The 19100-nt window shown below is 32.0% G+C and overlaps 2 protein-coding genes across 5 annotated transcripts; both read right to left on the bottom strand.

The window, feature by feature from the left end:
• Nucleotides 1-3220: 3220 nt before the first annotated feature.
• Nucleotides 3221-7479, bottom strand: LOC101217843. Of its 2 annotated transcripts, none has more exons than XM_031880631.1 (5): nucleotides 6951-7479; nucleotides 5522-5571; nucleotides 5316-5393; nucleotides 4208-4790; nucleotides 3221-3880 (listed from the first exon to the last, which is right to left on the bottom strand). In XM_031880631.1, the coding sequence occupies exons 1-5, from the start codon at nucleotides 7098-7100 to the stop codon at nucleotides 3497-3499; spliced, it is 1245 nt and encodes a 414-aa protein (XP_031736491.1). In that variant the 5' UTR covers nucleotides 7101-7479; the 3' UTR covers nucleotides 3221-3496. The 2 variants fall into 2 exon arrangements, with proteins under 2 accessions (XP_031736491.1, XP_004146636.1); XM_004146588.3 differs by having other exon boundaries at nucleotides 3221-4048; nucleotides 6951-7475.
• A 1229-nt stretch (nucleotides 7480-8708) lies between these two features.
• Nucleotides 8709-16898, bottom strand: LOC101218078 (katanin p80 WD40 repeat-containing subunit B1 homolog). 3 transcript variants are annotated; one of them, XM_011654747.2, is made up of 18 exons: nucleotides 16589-16898; nucleotides 15882-16012; nucleotides 15373-15490; nucleotides 14854-15080; nucleotides 14667-14769; nucleotides 14278-14348; nucleotides 14109-14183; nucleotides 13858-14001; nucleotides 13537-13720; nucleotides 12137-12691; nucleotides 11980-12036; nucleotides 11320-11879; nucleotides 10844-10969; nucleotides 10300-10374; nucleotides 10077-10189; nucleotides 9706-9822; nucleotides 9541-9609; nucleotides 8709-9430 (listed from the first exon to the last, which is right to left on the bottom strand). In XM_011654747.2, exons 1-18 carry the CDS (start codon nucleotides 16611-16613, stop codon nucleotides 9370-9372), a joined length of 2811 nt encoding a protein of 936 aa, XP_011653049.2. In that variant the 5' UTR covers nucleotides 16614-16898; the 3' UTR covers nucleotides 8709-9369. The 3 variants fall into 3 exon arrangements, with proteins under 3 accessions (XP_011653049.2, XP_011653046.2, XP_031744255.1); XM_011654744.2 differs by having other exon boundaries at nucleotides 11320-11885; nucleotides 16589-16897; XM_031888395.1 differs by lacking the exons at nucleotides 15882-16012; nucleotides 16589-16898 and having other exon boundaries at nucleotides 11320-11885; nucleotides 14854-15085.
• Between the last annotated feature and the right edge of the window lie 2202 nt (nucleotides 16899-19100).

The raw sequence follows: 19100 nt of genomic DNA on the forward strand, positions 1-19100 counted from the left end.
AAAATGATTAAATTAGTATAATGATTATTTTTAAACAGATAACAAACGTTAAAATTATTTTTAATGATTCAAAAGAGTGTTGAGAAGTTGACAAAAGTCACATTTATATTTTTATTTTAACAAATAGTACATTTTTTTAAAACTTTATTGATAAAATTATACTCAAATTTCTCTAAAATGTTAAAATTTTCTAATTTATCGATGCATAGACATTTGAAAGCGAGATTCTACCCTTTTTTTAATATGCTAAAATCTTATTTAATTTTTTATCTTAAAAAATAGTTAAGATCTTGAGAGATTTAAAAAACGGTAGAATTTCTATCACTATAGCATCTACCTATATGTGCATAAAAATCCAATTGATAAATTTGAAATTTTTTAGGATTTTAGGGAAATCTCGAAATCACTTTCATATGAAATTGACTGAAAAAAAGTTTTGTTAAAAAATGTGCTACTTTTGAAATCGGAAATCAAAAGTGTTACTTTTGTCAATTTTTCAAAAGTAACTCTTAAACTAAGGTTGTATAAAATAATAAAAGTCAAGATTCTTGAACTAAATGGACCAAAGTTAGAATAATACACTTTGATTAATATTGAGTTTCTCACTTGAACTTTCTTTAGAATAATTTTATTAGATTTATTGAGTAAATGAAAAGAAGTACTAAATAAGAGTCTTGTTATTCTCTTAGAGCTTAATTAGAAATCTTAATTAACAGAAAATAACTCTTTATCGCATAGACTAAAGACAAAGGTTTTATCTTCCCATTAGAGAGTTAATTAGCAAGTTATCTTTTACTTAACTAGTCAAACAATATAATAGTAAATATAAAATAGCAGATAAATCCATAATAAGTTTAAACTTAATACTAATCCAGAAAATTATAAAGAAACAAAGGGAAAAAAATAATACTTAATTGAAATTAGTGTACGTATAATTTTCAATCATCTTAAGCAGTAAAACAAAGAATATCTTCTTGAAAAAATTTAAATGGATCTAAAGAACCAGAATATGGAAAAATCACAAAAGAAAGAAAGAAAAACAAAAAAAAAAAAGATTTCTCATGGAATAAATAAAAAGTAAAAAAACTTTAGAAACCAATCATAAAACAACAGGTGGGCTCTTTTACTTTAGATTTCGCATCCTCGAATCCTTACTTTTTCAGCTGCGGCTATGAAGAACGATAAATTCAAAAGTAGCAATGGATATCATTTTCATGATTAAAACATTATTATATCTTACCTTACCTTACCTTATTTTAATTATTTAGATTACCGTGACATCAGAGGCTATAGCACCGTCACACATTTATTTATAAATACAGAAATACACCCCCGTATATCGCAAAATCTAGAATTAATTATATGATTGTTTATTAGTTCAACATAGACAACAGTAGTACTGGGTATCATTATAACAATTAATATCACTTAAAAGCCACCTTATGTATTGTTTATACTTTATAGCACCGCCGTCATGATGACTTTCATGTGTCTTTGTCTTTCTTTTTTTCTTTTTTCCATTACTTTCTCTGTCACACATTAACACCCTTCAATAATTATCCTTTAATAACAAATATATAACACTAAGTTTTCAAAAGAAAGGTAACAACAGATAAGTTAAATTAAATTTATAGGAAGCTAAGATGTCATTATAATTTTGTTTAATCAGAATGATGATTAGCATATAAATTGGAGGTAATATTAATGGTAGAGCGTTACCTCGTATGCGCATCACGTGGGTATTTATGGGGTAAGGTGCAGTGTGCACCCGTGTGTGCCACGTATGGGAATCATGGAGGAAATCGTACCCGTTTATTTTTAATTGTTAAGATTGTTATTTTGCACGTGATTACACCAGATGACGTTAATTAGTTTTTTCTTTTAAAAAAAGAATTTGGTAAAATATAGAAAATGTCAGATGAGGAAAGTAAAGTGTAGAACACAAATGTTTTGAATTTCTTCGCAATTCTTTTTTTTTCAAATTGACTTTTATTGTCAATCCAACTTTCACAGATTATGTTATCTTTCCATTTTTTTGTTTGCATTCCATTATTAATATTTTAAATTTAATTATTATATTTGCTATATTCGGTTAGCGTCGAGTGGTCAATTAAAATGATTGCTTATGATTGCTTGTTTTGTAAGTTCGTCATGCATGGAGTATAGCCGTGTAGGATAGTTGTAAATACAATTATTAGATTCAAATTAGTAATATATATAATAATATTTTTTTCAAAATGTTGTTATATAGGTTATTATTATTCTTAAAGTTGTTATCCGTTATCATTACTTTTAGGTATTAGATATATGGTGCACTAAATTAATAAATAATAGATTACTTTAAAATTTTAAAAAGCAACCACACATAATTATATAATAATATAAGATAAATAATAACAATAACTTTAGAAGTTTATAATAAAATGATAAAAAAATATATTTATAAATATAGTAAAATTTTATTTTTCTACCTATACATATAAAGAGTAGCTTATTGTATTCTATCACTAATATATTTATAAATATTTTCAGCTGATCGTTATTTAAAAAAAAAATTCAAAACGTTTGAGATTGAATTATATCGAACTTGGTTACTTAATCGTGTAAATTTTCAAGCTCGTTGTTTTGATTTCATTATGCATAAAGGATTGACAATTATTCAAGTTTATATTTTAACAGACAGTGTCCTTTCCCGTGATCCTAAATTTTTAGAAAAGAATTTGACATCATGTTCGTATCAGTATCTATGTTTTTTTTTTTTTGGAGGTCAACAAACAATCAAAGTAGACGTGGGACTATTTTGAACTCCTTTTTACTTTGACGTGGGACTATTTTGAACTCCTTTTCAAATTTCATATAGAATGGATGAACATATATATATACTCTCATGAGTTCATGTAAGTTCTTTTCTGGCGGTCAACAAATTGCTGGAGGAGTGAGATTTCATCACAGATATATATTTTAAACAATTAAATAATCTCCAACTTAAAAAGTTATTTATTAAAAACTGGGCAGATGATAGGTTCACATGTCAACGTAATGTCATAATCATCTCAATAATATGGGTTGTAAAGTAGTTTAGAGCCCAATTGAAACTTTATTGCATCAATGATATGGGTTGTCTGCTTACAACATTTTATCACCTCTACCATAGTTTTTTCTTTCTTTTCTAAGTACAGCCATTGAAAAGGCATCAAAAGATGTTCAATGTTCATAAGCATAGTTATGAATAAATTTCTGATCATATCATTACCTAACAACTGACAATATTCTTCTGATTTTTCATGGGAATTAACATTCTATGAGAACAAATTATATATGAAACAAATACAAAAATCAATCCCATCAAAGATTAAGACAGGAGTATTCCAATTCCCATTATCTTTCCAATTTTTCTAGAGCCAAAAACATCCTTAAAGCCTCAGTCTACCTGGTTTACAACATACAAGTTCTAGCCTGAGAATCTATCAAGAAATAGTTTTGAACTTTTTACCATTTACTTCGTTTTCCCTCTTTTCCTTCCCCTGATGCCAGTTGCAGATCGTTCACTTTTCGATGTCCCACCGACAGCCTTTCTCGTCCCACCAGGGGCTTTCTTTAGCATAGAAGTCGAAGTTTCTTTCTTTGCCAACCCCAACGAGGAAGGAGGATTAGAGCTATTATTTTTTCTTCTTCTATTTCCCTTTGGAGTTTTAACATCTCCTGGATTGGCTTCTCTTTGGGATTCATTACGTTTAGCTGGCTGCGAACGACGCGGTTTTGCTATCAGATCACAGGTTTGTGTTCTCTTGTTGGGGGTGTTATGAGCTACCATATTGCTAGAGCTCTTCATTTGCTTCTCAAATGTACTTGAAATGAGTCTTCTGAGCAACACTGCAGACTGATGCTCACGGGAATTCCGTGAGTAGAAGACGAGTGCGTTGTTAGCAAGCAACAACAGATCTCTGTACAACTCCATTTTTGTCGTAATGTTATGACTTGCAACTCTTGATCTTATTGTTTCAATATCCAAATGTTGCCTGATTAGTTTCTTATATCTACTTCTCCTCTGTTACATATTCATATGGTCATAAGCAATCAACTTGTTGAGTCAAAACAAAATATTTGTTCTTTCTTACATTCTGAAATGGTTTACTCAATAACAAGATGCAACCAAATTGAGAGAATACAATTCAAGAAAAGGAAGAGTATCTTTATTGTATTGTACCTGACTATCAAGGCGACGACGAAATAGGGAGGCACTTTTGTCCTCTGCAACAGTGTTAAAAGCAGCCATTAAAACATCAACACCATCCATGGCTGAGCTTCTGCTAGCTTCATTTGCATCCGAAGGTTCACGTGCCTCAAACGAGTTGCAACATGAGTTTTCTTTAGACTGTGAAACAGTTGAAGGGTTAGCTGATTCAGACAAGTTATTTTCCCCACTACTTCCTTCCTTAACTTCCCTATTACAATCCTTCCTCTTTCTTTTCCCTCTTGATCTCTTCCTAATTATTCCTCCTTGGTTTTCATACAATACCTCTCCCAACTTCCCAATTCTCGAGGCTTTTCCTCGTTCCAGAGACTGCAAGGGTTCTGGTTTAATCTCAGTCTCTTTGGTCGACAATGGAGCTGGCTGGCACTCGATCGAACTGCATGTCGTCCTGTTTTCCTGCGTGAAGCTACTGGCAGATAGCTCATTCGTTGGCTTCTGAACAGCTCCCCAAGATTCTGATCTGGTAGAGCCATTGACAAGAGACTTGTCTGATCCACTCCTTGACTTAAGAGCTTCAAGCTTTGATTCCAATGACCTGAAATCTATTAAAGCTAAAGTAATGCTGCAGATACAGCCTTGGATTCAATAAGTTCTCCAGCAGTTTATGAAACTTAACCTTCATCATGGATACTTGTAATGTCTTGTAAATCTAATTGCATAGTTCTTACAATTAAACCTCTCAATCCAAATCTAAACATTGGATCTCGTCGTATAAGTTTTCGTACCTTTAAGCACTACTTTTGTTCTTACACTTTTAATCTTAATTTTTGTTTCATTTTGATCCTTGCATTTTCAAAATATTAATTTTAATGTTTGTAATTTTAGAAAATGATCTGTTTAAAGACTACTTTGGTTCTTCCATACAAATACCAAAATGAACATTTTGAAAAATACCAAAACGAACATTTTGAAAGTATAGAAATCAAAATAAACCCAATAAAAACGTAAGGTCCAAAATGAACCAAGTCAAGAACTAGTATTTGAACCAACTGGTTTAGATTATTCCGGTGCTTATGTATGAATCAAACATAATGCATAATATACATAACAATTTACTGACCCTATTGAGTCTTCAGAATGCTCTAGAGCCTGTCTTAGTTCCATCATTCTTTTTCGTCGAAGCTCCTCATACCAAGCTCTGTTAACAAAGAATTAATATTTCAAAATCCCATAAAGTAAAATTTAATCAAGTTTCAATTATTTTAGAATTTAACTTGGGCTTGTTAAGAAAAGATAAACCATAAAGTTAATCTGACAGAGATTTACTTGCATCCAACAAAACGCTTCTTCAAGTCTTCATATTTCGCCTTACAAACCTGCAAATGTAAACATACCATTAAATTCATTACTAATTTTAAAATAAAACTGACAGCCCATTTTAAAATCTTATAACATGTTTCTATTGCACTTCTGCCATTGAAACCAATAATACACTGAAATGTGAGGTTGAATCAATTTAAATCTGGAACTAATAAATTCTAAACTTTCAGTAAGTATACAATTGATGAGCGTTTTGTTTTCATTTCCTTCAAAAATTGTTTATTCATTAATCCATTAAGATTTCCTTCGAAAACCTTTAAACTTTTATTATCAATCCAACATAGACAACTTTCAAATGTAACCTTAATAAAGAATCTAAATTGATTCTTTGAACGAATTAGACTGTTAATGGAAAAAATTATTAGTTTAGAATTTAGAATGATATAAGAGAAAATGAAGAGAGGTAAATTAATATATATTGGATTATATTAAATAGATATTAATGGTGGGGGCATGATTGAAAAGAAAAAAGAGATTTGAATTCACAAATAGAACAACCTATAATGTATGTCAAAGTTTAGAGGAAATGATATTAATAATAAGAAGCAGCAGCGACGTATGGTTGAATAGAAAAGGTCAATAAACTTGGTAATGGATGGAGTCAAGATAGACGATGTATATGTAAATATCACATATCTTCACCAACCAAAATTCCTTTTCTATAATTAATATTTTTGTTCTTTTGCCACTAAAAAAATAATAATCAATTTTTAATTTTTGTAAAAAAAAAAAAAACAAATATTAAAATTAATAGAAAAAGGGCACCTTATTTTATTTAATTTAAAAGTATCGTTATTTTATGATGTATTGGAGTGGACCCAGTGGGTAAAAACGACATTCTTTATATTAAGGGTTTGGCGTGAAACTGCCTATGGCGGGATAGGGGGGAGTGGCTAACCATATCAATTTTTTTCAAAACTAAAATTAGAACCCAGAAATTAAAAAACAATGTGATGGGCAAATTTTCAAATTTCATCCTAAATGGTAAAACATATTTTAAATTTCAATAATTATTTCAAAATTTATGGACACTTTTTTGGGTCAACTTAATTTTTAATAATCTTAAATGAGTTTTATGGAGAAATTACGATATAATTGTGAAGTAAATTACCCCGAAATTGACTATTGTTTTTTTGAAGTCAATGATTTAATTTTAGAAAATACAAAGTGTAAATGGATTGTGTTTTCATTTTTTTTTTTAGAAATGAAGAAAGTTAAAAAATCCTTTTTCTTTTTATTTTTTATTTTCTAAAAAAGATGAGAAATAATTAAGGCAAAATATAAGGAAACAAAAAAGGAAGAAAAACTGGAGAATAATTCTCTCTGTTTTTGGTTTGAAAAAAAAGGTAAAATGAGAATAAAAGATTGCTTTTACCTCGGGGGTGCAGGCGTACGGACGAGCAATCCTGGACCGGAGCTCGGTGGCGACGAGGTTCCAGTCGGCGGTACCGTGGCGGAGTATGGCGCCACCTAATAAAAGCTCTTGCCACGTATCCCACATCATCTTCAATGCTTCCGCTCCCATATTAATGACCCAGAACCCTAACTCGGCTTCAAATAAAAAGGGAAAATGTCTGAGGTTATGGTTTTCCGGCGGAGGAATTGGCTGTTTTGGATGGGAATGGGTGGGGGTACGTTGGAGGGTTCATTGCTTTGTTTCTATCTTTTTAAAAAATAAAAAATAAAAAATAAAAAAGGTTATGTGTGAAGTGAATTGTGCGTAATGGAATTTTTTTGGGTATTATTGTTGAGGGCGAGAATTGGGGTTTCTCATTGCTTTTAATAGAAGGGGTCGAAGAAGGGCAAAAGACAAACAAAATACAAAAGAACAAATAGAAAATTGTTTTTGGAAAAGAGAGAGATAGATAGAGTTAAATTCTGTTTAAATAGGTTTTTTTTTTTAATTTTTTTGAACCTAAGAAACATAAATAGATCTTCTCTCGATCAAACGAGGGACCCTGGCAGGTTTGGGCCTCCTCTCCCTCTCTTTCCATTCCTAATTGGCTTCCTAAATCTTTTAAATATTTTAAAAATCTACTGCAAATAAAATGGATTTTCTTAAGTTTATTTAAATATTTTTTATTTCTTCTATTATAATCTTTCGTAGATTGTTGAGATTGATATATTTTTATAACTACCTATAAATATTATTATGGATTTTAAAACTGTTTTTGGATTCTATACACAAATTCTAAAAACTAAATTAAAAATGTTTACGAAATATAACCTTAACAAAAAAACAAATTATTTCCCTTTGGTAATGCTTTCTCACTTTTTACCATCCCCATTTTACATTTTAAATATTTTAGTTTTATATTTAAAAATTATGTTTAGTGTCTATCGTTTATGATTAGAATTTAGCTTATTTGTTCAATAAAATCATAGAAATAACTCATTCGTTGGAACTATATATGAAAAATTTTCAAACCATAAGAACTTTATATATATATATATAAAAGGTTTTATCAAATTATAGAGACTAAACTCTTACGACTAAATTTGCAATTTAACCAACTTTTAGAATATAAATTAGGTTCATAAATGAATTAACAATAACACATTATCAACTAAATCTTAGTAGTTAAGTAATCATTAATTTAATGAATTAGAAATATGTACATTATCAAACACATTTAAACATTTTTCAAAATTAAATCAAAATTTTGATTATGTGACAGAATACATATATGCATTACTTTTTATATTCGGAACAAAATCACTAGACAAAATTAATTACATTTAATTTTTTTAGAATGGTAGATTTTTTGTGTAGAATATTTTTTATCTTTTTATAAAAATATTTTCAAATATAGTAAAATAGCCTAAAATATTTACAAAATATACTAATAAATTTTTATTACTGTCTATCAACATTGATAAAAGTATAGTGCCTGTTATAATATGAAATTTATGATCTAGATCATAAAAAAACTTATAAATATTGATATATTTGAATTGAGTTTTATTTTGATCAGATTGTTTACCTTAAACTTTTACTAAGAAAGTTTTATGTAGAAATAATGTTTAATTGGAGTTAAAAATATAAGTTTGAAAAAGGAAATAAAACTCAAATCTCACCAATGAAATAAATACATAAAACCAAACTCAAAACTAAAAGTACAACATTTCGAAATTTAGAGATGAAATACAAAATTCATATTCCATGAGAGAGAGGTACAATGATATAAAGTGAAACTCTACCTCTATACAATTCAAATACAAGTTATACATACTGAATAGTCTCAGTTCTCAAATCTGTGAAGAAAATGCCCCAAGAATATGAAGAATCATTGCCTTTGTTCCCCCTGCTAATGCTACAACCATAATAGTGGTTATTTCTATTTCTTAAAATTAACATGTAAAGGAAACTTTTTACTTACACACAAATAGAACAAACGGATTTCACTCTAACTCATATATTTGCATTGAATGTCTCCACGCATTACATGTATGGTATGAATTGGCACATAATTACACATTGTTAATCAAAAGATACAGACAATACCCGGAACATGAAGAATCAAAGTGAGGAGGGCCGGCTTCCAACGTTCCATCTAAACATTCCAACATGCCAATTTCCCTGTCGTCTTCTAAGTTTTTTTTCTGTCGATTACCCTGCTGGATTCCCCTTTACAACCGACGAAACCAGAACTGGAAGCAAGCATCCGGCTAATTTGTGGGATGACTATGGCTTCAACTTTAAAAGATGTTGCATCTGCCCGTTCTTTCTATTAGGGGTGTCAGCCTACCTACTTATTTGTTCTTTGCCAGAAGTTTGGCACGGTGAACCAAACTTAACATTGTTGAAGAACTAGATTCAATTCCTGAGCACTTCTAGCTAGTGAACCACCTCTCCTGCAAGGATGGGAAAAAAAAATGAAACATGGAGCGATAGTGTCCCATCCGGAGCTTGGGATTCAAGTTGATATGTCGATTGGCAGAGTCCAACAAGAAAATGATTATACCTTACAAATGATGGAATAATTTTTTGAACCTTCTGCAGTTGGGTAAAGCATTGCTTGCAGCATTGTACCCTGTGTTTGAGTTGAGTTGCAATGCAAGCGGATAACATTATATTTAGTCTGATTTACATATATTATAAAGGAAGTGAAAACAAGATGAAAATTCACCTCTGTTCCGCATGAAGGTCAACACCGACTACTGGAGGTGCTGATACTGCTGAGCTTATAACATGACCAAAAACTGCTACAAGCTTCACTAGAATCTCCATTGACAAACTGGCATGCCTAGCATACCATATAAAACGTAGTCCATAAGTTCTTACATCTTAGCAAAATGTCACAAAAAAAAAAAAAAAAAATTTAACTGTTGAAAATTAGCGATATTTTCAACGTGCATCATGTCATTGATATTCCAGAAATTTTCATCAAGATGGGGAAGAAGCTAGAAAAAGATAGGAAGGCTCTGGTTCTCAGTTTGGTTAAAATCTTTGAATCACAAGACAATAAATATTTTAGTACTTTACACCTAAGACAATTACCTTTCTATCTTGCTATCCAATAAACCCACAAGTACAGGAAGTAAGCATGAGAATAAATCTAGAGTCAAGACATCCATCTTGTCAACGAGAACGCTGATCACATCTGCTTGCACCTGTATCAGGACCAGACTCTTAGAAAGCCCCATTTGGAAACAGAGAAGATACATTTGCTTGAGGAATTTAAGGAACTTAACATGAATAAACTAATTCAAAAGGTACACACCGAATGATCCGGAAGCTTTGTCATGGCATTAATGGCGCCTTTCATGTCGTTCCGCTCCCAAAAGTGTCGTACCACCTGCAGGACACTCATTAATATTGTTGATTTTATGGAATCAATCTATATTTCATTAATTACTTAATAGAGATACAAGCCTATATATAACCATAGAGAAATACACTTAAAGAAATAATATCAAATAATATCTCCAGAATAATATCTCCTAAGAATAATATCTCCTAAGAATAATCTAATTATATTAATAAATATGACCGCAACCTCCAAGAGAAGTTAATGTTCCAAAACAAAGCCAAACATTTGTTTCAATTGAAGTTATCCAAATCATCACAAATTGACTGATAAAAGCCACATAACAAAGTTGTTCTCTAAAGTCTAACCAAGCACGTCGATAAGTCTGCAATTTTTTCGGGTGGCACACAATATTTATTTTCTTTTCTTTTCTTTTTCCAAGGGGAAAACCCCCTGACATGTGAAGCTTAAGGCAAGTGGCTCATTTACAAAGCTACTGCTGTCAAAAGAAGATTACCTGCAATTTTGTCAAGCGGGATCGGAGGGTACTTAAGAATACATCATGAGATTGCATCAAATCTTCAATGACATCCCTGTCATTTGCAGAGGTAGAATCTCTTCCAGAAATTTGAGGTTCTCCTTTCTGTCAATAGGCATAGAACACAAAATGACTTGGTTTGAACAAACCTAACAATGTAATTATATGTCTTCATCTGATTTGCATTCGTCAACATTCTTTGACACTGGTCATTCCCTGACTATTGCTTAGAAACACTTTTCTAGCAAAAGCACAAAAATTTCTCAATTGGATTGCACTTCAAATGTAACCTTAAATTCTAATAAAATTCATGAGATTCATCAAGTTCATAAATTAAACAGTGAAAAAAAGATCTTGACAATATAACTCTTGCAGAACAGATGCCCAAATGAAGTCTTTAAAAATGATATCACCACATAATTGTGTGGCTAATCAAAATCTCAGTGTAACCATACCTGTAAATTGTCGGTTTTATCTGTTTCAGGGACATGAGAAGATATAAGAGTTGATTTTGCTTCATAGTTATTTCTTGTTTTTGCTTCATAGTTACTTCTTGGTTTTGCTTCATAGTTACTTCTTGGTTTTGCTTCATGGTTACTTCTTGGTTTTGCTTCATAGTTAATACCCATCCTCTTAGTTTCAGGGGTACGAGGAATAACCATTGCTCGTACTTCATAGTTGTTAGTTTGTTCTCTTGCCTTTTCAGGTTCAGAGACATGGGAAGGAATAGCCACTGCCTGTACTTCATAGTTACTAGTCCGTTCACATCTCGTCTCTGTTTCAGAGACATGAGAAGGCATAGTCACTTCATGTACTCTAAAGTCATTAGTTTGTTCATGTGTCTTCTCAGTTTCAAGGATCTGAGGTGTAACCACTTGTACTTCTAAGCTATTAGTTTGTTCTCTCGTTTTCTCTGGTTCAAGGACATTAGATGGTGAAATTGTTGTCTGTACATCATTCGTTTTTTCTCTCCTTTCAAACCTCTCAACAAGAGTCCGTGTCCTTCCAGGAACAACTGCAACTGCAAAAATAGGATATTAGACCATAGAATTCCCACACATTTACTCAACATTTCCTGTCAGTAGAAAGTAGCTAAATGGACAAGGAGGACAAACCTCCATTTACAAATTTAACAGAGTTTGCCCCTTCGCTATTCTCAACTGATTTGTTGCCTGCAAATTTGAGGAAAATAATATTAACATAAGCAAAACTATTTAATAAAATATGTATATAATAATAATAGTGCACCCACAAAAGGTAAGAACATCTTACAGGTTTCTTGTTCTGAAGTTGTCTCAGCTGATACAGAGGGGATTTTTTCGAACTTCTCAATACTAATGAGATCAGAATTTGTTCCACAAGGATCTACATGTATTACTTCTGACACAACACTTGTTTTCAAGTTTTGTACTGGAGCTTTATTCAAGTCATTGGTGGTATTACAGACATTTACAGAATCTACAACTGGTAGTCTCTCAAGATCAGTTTTTCTACTTGAATCAACTGACACAGAGAGTTTTTCAAGGTCTATTTTACTATTGGATGGCTTTCTTATATGAGCCGGCCTGAGTAACATTCCACGCCTTGTCTTCGAAAATGTGATAGATTCCCTCACAGAGCTTGGTGGGTCTTTAACCTCAGGGCTATCACAAGGTATAACTGGGGGTTTATCTTTTGATAATTCACTAGATTTCACTTCTACTCGCGATGCAAGATTTTGCTTTTTGCTTGCATTGTAGCTAATCTCCTTCGAATCCAATGCAAAAACAATTTTGGGGGAGCTTAAAGATTCTGCCTTCTGTGGTGAAACAGGTTTTCCACCAGTTGCTTTACCCAAAAAAAAAGGAGAAAGATAGATTTAAACAATGTCTGAATGCAGGCAAGCATGCATAAAATGAGCTATATGTGACATAAAATCATTAATTTATGCTCGCTGATATTTTAAATACCAAAAACCAATCATGACATTATATAACTGATCAATCAGAGGGGAGCATCAGTTGCATAAAATTTAAGAGCACATAACTGATCAATCAGAAGGGTGTCAATTCATAGACTGTCAAGGAAAATCTTACCAAGAGTCGCCTTTATCACAAATTTAGACATATGTATTGAACAAAATGAACCACTGATCTCCTATCTAAGGGTTGCATAACATCTCTAAGTATTGTTCTTTAAATACACTTTTCCTTTTCATTTGTGTAAAACTGGGAAATCCACATCAAACACATCGGGTAATGCTTTAAGACAATTTCTTATGTTGGGCAGTTATTCTAAATAAATAAAAAGGAGGGAGAGCAGAGATGCGATCCAACAACTGCTAAAGTGCGAATAATTAGTTTGGTACTAGTGATAATATATCTGCATTGCATGAAGAGGGAGCCAGCTTCATCGCCTAAGGGATAGAGACCTACTTGGTAGTGTTGTTAGGAATCCATTCGTAAGGGGATAAATGGAATTGTTATCCAGGTCTTTTTCCCTTAGAAAACTTATTGTTTTCACGGTTCTCTCTATTTTCTAGCAAAGAAACATATTGCAGACTCATGGTTGCAGTTAGAAATTTATTGCAAAAAATGTTTGCACGGCTAATGCCTAAAATAGGGTAGACTTGGGAACCAATCATAAAAAAATTAACACAAGCTCTCTCTGCAGAGCAGAAAACGAGGACTTACTGTCTATGTATATATTCTTTATCTCCTTTGTTTCATAATCAGGAGACAGAGATTGCAGATTTGAAGTCACCAAATCACTTCCAGTGCTTTTCGAAGCTAGACTGTTCTTGAAGGCAGAACCGAGATTCTGTTCTTTTGGCTCCTTTTGCCCAGATACTGAACTAGCTCCATATGGCTCAATAAGCTGAAAGTTGAAATTGAAAACAATTTTTATTTCTTTTTAATGTACTCGAAAGATAATGTGCATAATAGTAACATGAAAGTACACAATATATGTCTGTGTGTGTGAACAATCTTTTGAAAAGATACAAGTCAGCATACCGCTACATCAGCTACCCAAACTCCAACAGAATTTCGATAAGATGAGCAACTCAAGAGTTTCCCAGCATGAATGCAAAGGTCACCAAGTGTTGACCATCCCATGTCAACAGAATCATGACAAATAACAGGCTCCCACGAATATACCTACAATATCAAAGAAAAGAGATATGAAATGAATGTCTCAATAAATGATTGTAGGTAATAACCCATTATTCTGGATCACATAGTTATGAGATAGTAACACTGCTTACCTTCAGACTTTCATCCAGACCAGAAAACAGGGTCCTCCCATCTGGATGGAAGGTGATTGCACGTACTCCAGCAGCCTGTATAAAAGATATGATAATGAAATAAACACGAGAAAATGAACATCTATTACAATGGAAAGGCAACATATCTTTTCTAACAGAATGGATATACCTCGGGTCTTGTAGATCCAATCAATTCAAAGGTTTCCAAATCCCAGAATTTCACAGTTTTGTCTGCTGACCCTGAAAATATTTATCATATAGTACACTTTTTACTCAGAGAGAGAGCGTGAGAGAGAAACAATGAACGGGTAATATTAGAATACATAAAATAAATATGGCAGTATCCCATTTTATCAATACAACAGTGCAACAAGAGGCATTGATGTTGGAGATTTGCATATTTCCCTTTATTTAATGCTATGGGGTGGGAAGAGAAGCTGGAGAGATGCAATTTAACTACTTTGACAGGCAGCATGATAAACTAATTGCTCTCTTTGTATCCAATAAAATTCCTACTTAAGCATTCAATTGTTTAGTCTTTCTTTTTCTTTCAATCACCTGTCGCAAGGAGAAACTCAAGTGGATGAAAATCAATGGATCGAATAGGTCCTTCATGGAACTTGAAATCATGCATCAACTTTCCAGCAGTTAAATCCCATACCTATTCAATAACAGAAACTTTAGATACGATTTTATTATAATGATGATATAAAGTTACACCATCTATAGAGTGACTCATTATTACCTTCACAGCACTATCAAAACCACCAGAGACTACCCAACGACCATCTGGTGTGAACTTGATAGTACTAATGCCTTGTGTGTGCCCCTTGTATGTGTGAATGCAACCTTTCTTTCTAATATCCCAGATTTTAAGATTTGTGTCTCTAGAACCTGATGCAAAGAACTCGCCAAATGGATGAAATTCAACTGCCGTGCAGTTTGATCTATGACCAGATAGAGTGCGAACCACTACACTTCAAGAACATAGCAAAAGATCAGAGGTTATTGACAAATGAAAGCAATTTTATGCTTTCATATACAATTGAAGGAAGAAATCTGAAGGTATTGTAAACGAACAATCTAAAGCCATCATGAACTCTGTGTTTTCTAAGTTACGTGACTATGTGCCGAAACCACATCACTTCTTTAACAGTTTATCAAAGTAAAGTAAGCATAATTCTATATCATTGGTAATTTTACTATAAATATCAGATAAGACGTATACATCAGTCAAGGTAAGAAATTAGTTGAATAAACTTACTTTTAGCCTCTTCAAGATCCCACAACTTTATTGCACCAGATGAAGCTCCGGCGAGCACCAAAACTTCTGCTGAATCAAAAGCTACTGATTCAACTGGATTAGTATGACCACAAAGACTCTGCACAGGACCAAGAAAAACCCCAAATTTATTACTAAAGAAACCACAACCATGGGCACAAGTGCCCAAAAATGGTCCAGAAAAAAAAAATCAGCCAGCAGATCTCAAAGGTCCCCATCATTTTTCTCCAATGACATTCTGTAAATGCACAATTTAACCACTAATGTACAAGAAAGTTTTCAAAAAAAGACATAGTGAAGAAAAAAAGAAGTATCTGAAGATTGGCCATTAGAATGACACCCATCAAATATACAACTCTTTTATTCAACCATCAAATAAGTTCATAAGTAAATTTTAAAAATAGGAAACTTATGAATTTATGACATAGAACCATAAAAATCTAACTATCTGATTGAGTACAAAAATATGGAAGAGGAGGCATTCAACCAACCATCAAAGAATTAGGTTTTCCAATTGCCCAAAGGTTGACTTTATAATCATCTCCACCAGTTATGAACAGTCGGCAAGCTTTCTTCCCAATACTTAGACAGTTGACATTTCCTGAGTGTGCCGCAAATTCCTCTAGTTTCAAATAGGTCAAGAAAATACTTCATATAGTTGTAGTCTCTCTCATGACATTGCATATTGTACTCAGTAGGAGTTGATTTGAACTCCTTAGGACTACATTCTTAAAATATAAATCACATATACAGCACAAGCGCCCAATCATCTCCCAGAAACTAAAGAACTAAAAAGGAAAATTAAAAATTAAAACATCATCCAGAAGCAAAAGGCATTAATTACCACTAAAAATACCAAATTAATACAAAAAAGAAAAAAAAAAACATAATTTTTTGCGCACCCAAATCATGAAAAAATCGTAAATTACAAGTCTAGCCCTCCTCCCTCATTCTCCTCCCTCCTCTGACACATACCCAACATCCAAAATGAGCATCCAAATCCCTAATGCTATCAATTCTGTCCCAAAGTCAGTTTATCCTTAGATTCATAAGAAATTTGATCCCAAAATTTCCGCGGAAAGGAAGGAAAAAGGGTAAAAATGATTGAAGAATCACCAAACTAAAAGCTAATTATAGCCGAACCTCCAAGCAAAAGAAAATATAAATATATCATAGTAGTACAGATTAGAAAGGATACGTAGTTTATATCCACGCTTCGCCATTGTCCACAAGAACTAAAAACCCAACTGGGAAGTAGAAATAAGATCGGAAAAACAAAATCCGGAGGGTGAGGGACTGAATTAGAAGCGAAATTGAGTTGAAGATTGAAGAAGCCACGTAGTCCCCAACTGAAACCACCGTGAAAGATCAAACATGAACTCCAATTCAGCACAGATTTGGTATTACAATGAAGGAAAAAAGAAAAGAAAAAGAAGTTTGTGAGCTGAAATGGTAAAATGAAGATCAAAAGAAAAGAAAGAGAGAGAATGGTTGATTGCTTTTAGAGATGGGAACCATATAATTCATCAAGACCGTGACTGAACCATTTGCCGTATTGTTTCTTAACTTTGACGATAATACCCTTCTTTTGTTCTCTAACGTAAACTATCCTTTCCTTCTCATTTTGGGTTTTCTGGTCATAAATTATGCGGCGTGTCAACCAAAAATCACGCCCCTATATTTTCTCGTGGCTCATACATTTTTTTTATTTAAAATAATTTTAAAAAAAAACTAATTGCCCATTATTTGCATATAAAAATTAAATAAATAACATTTCTGTGGTTTTAAAAATAAAAAATAAAAATAATAAGAAAGACTTATGTCAAAATCATAAGGTTGGCTATTCATTTCAGTTTGAAACAGCCAAAGAGATTCCTTCTAATATATTTATATTTTCAGGTATTATTCTTCTATTTTCAGTTTGATTTTGATGTATAATTGAATCCATGGCATAGTTTAATTAAAATCATAAAATAGAACACAAATATAGATGCCTTTCTATAAATTCAATGAGTTTTAATAATTTGTAAATATATGTATATAAATAATGGTGGAGGTTATAGTTGAGACATTGAAATCAATCAACCAATCAATCTAATTACTAATATAAGTTGTATCTTAAGAGGCTAATTAAATTGCTTAATTATGTGTGTGAACAATATATGTGTGTGCTGCATGTTTAGGTTTCAACGCGGAGAAATAAGGTAAGGTAGTGGACATTTTCCTTCAGTTTTTAAAAAATAAATCTTGATATCTTAAATCTCAATATTGGTTTTTAAAAACAAAGTGTTACCAACCAAGTTTTTTTTTTTTTTTTTTAACAAATAGAAACAAATAATTGTTTTAAGAATAAAGGAGACAAGGATGCAACAACTCACAATGTTGCAATTGAAATTCTAGTACAAGTAAAATTAAAGATATTACTAGGGAAAAAAAATGAAAGTAATTGTGTAGAGTAAGATAATGTTTTAAAAGTTTAAGATTGAATTATGGTAAATTGAATGTTTGAGTTTGTTGTGCTCTAATAAAATTGAAAATTCATGCTACCTAGTGTTTATTTATTTAGATTAAAGTAGTTTATAATGGAATATAACGATTTAAGAGGTATAAAATTCATAGTAAATAAATACTTAGATATGTGTGTATTTTGATTGAATTTAAAATTGCTGAACCCTACTAATAGAGGAACGTACAAACATTTTGCAGTTGTGTTTACTGTTTAGTGTTTTGTTCTAGAAGATAGTATTTATTAAGAATGATATTACAAGGAAATAAAATAAAGGTTCTACACATTTTTAATAAATGCAAAGTATTTCTACTTTCGATAGAGATGTTTGGATTTTACTTTTCAAACCATCCAGAACATTCTATATAAATAATTATTCCATCTTTGACCTCTCCTCTGAATTCTATTGTACTGTCTCCTTCGAGTAAGTTTGCCTCCTCCTCTACTTTGAGAACCATGTTGAATGGAGAGTGAGCAGAAGGGGAAAGATATCGTGATCATACGAAGTCGCACACTTACTTGAGTTGTGCGGGAGATTAGAGAATGGGTCGAGTACCTCAAGGTCGATCTTTTTTTCTTTCTAATCAATGTAAGATTCTAATTGCACTCCTCGTAACATTCATTTTGAATCGTAGTGGTATAACTAATTGTTTTAAAATCTAAAATATATGACGTTCGTTTGTTTGCTGACATTGTGCCTTTAGTTCAACCCAAAAAGATCTTTGGACTTCTTGTATAATCAAAACTAGTCACAATGAGGGTGTTTGGGATAAGAAATGAAATAGTTAGGAGTAGAGAGTTATGTTACGGAGTCTAAAGAGTTGTGAACTCTTGAGCCTACGGTATTAGAGTTGTTGATAAGATATAAATCAATTGATGTCTTTTAGTAGTGAAATTTACCAACTTCTTGAGCTAAACAAGGAGTGGAATTCACAACTCCTACCTTTGAACTATTTTGGCCCCACACGTCCAATGTGTTTTGAAATTGAATTGAGAATAATCTAAGATTTGGTAAAGTGATCATTATTTATACTTTCAAACACCAGAAACATTACATATAGGTTCCTTGGTAGTGTAAATGATCATCATAAGTTTCTTGATTGTATTGTTCACAAATCAAGTTTCTTCTTGCCTAAGAATGCAATATTAACATTGATTTGCTCCATGAAATATAGTTGCTTGTTCTAGCTAAATGATATGTAAA

This window comes from Cucumis sativus, chromosome 1 (genome assembly GCF_000004075.3).
Source record: "Cucumis sativus cultivar 9930 chromosome 1, Cucumber_9930_V3, whole genome shotgun sequence".
Classification (NCBI taxonomy): Eukaryota; Viridiplantae; Streptophyta; class Magnoliopsida; order Cucurbitales; family Cucurbitaceae; genus Cucumis; species Cucumis sativus.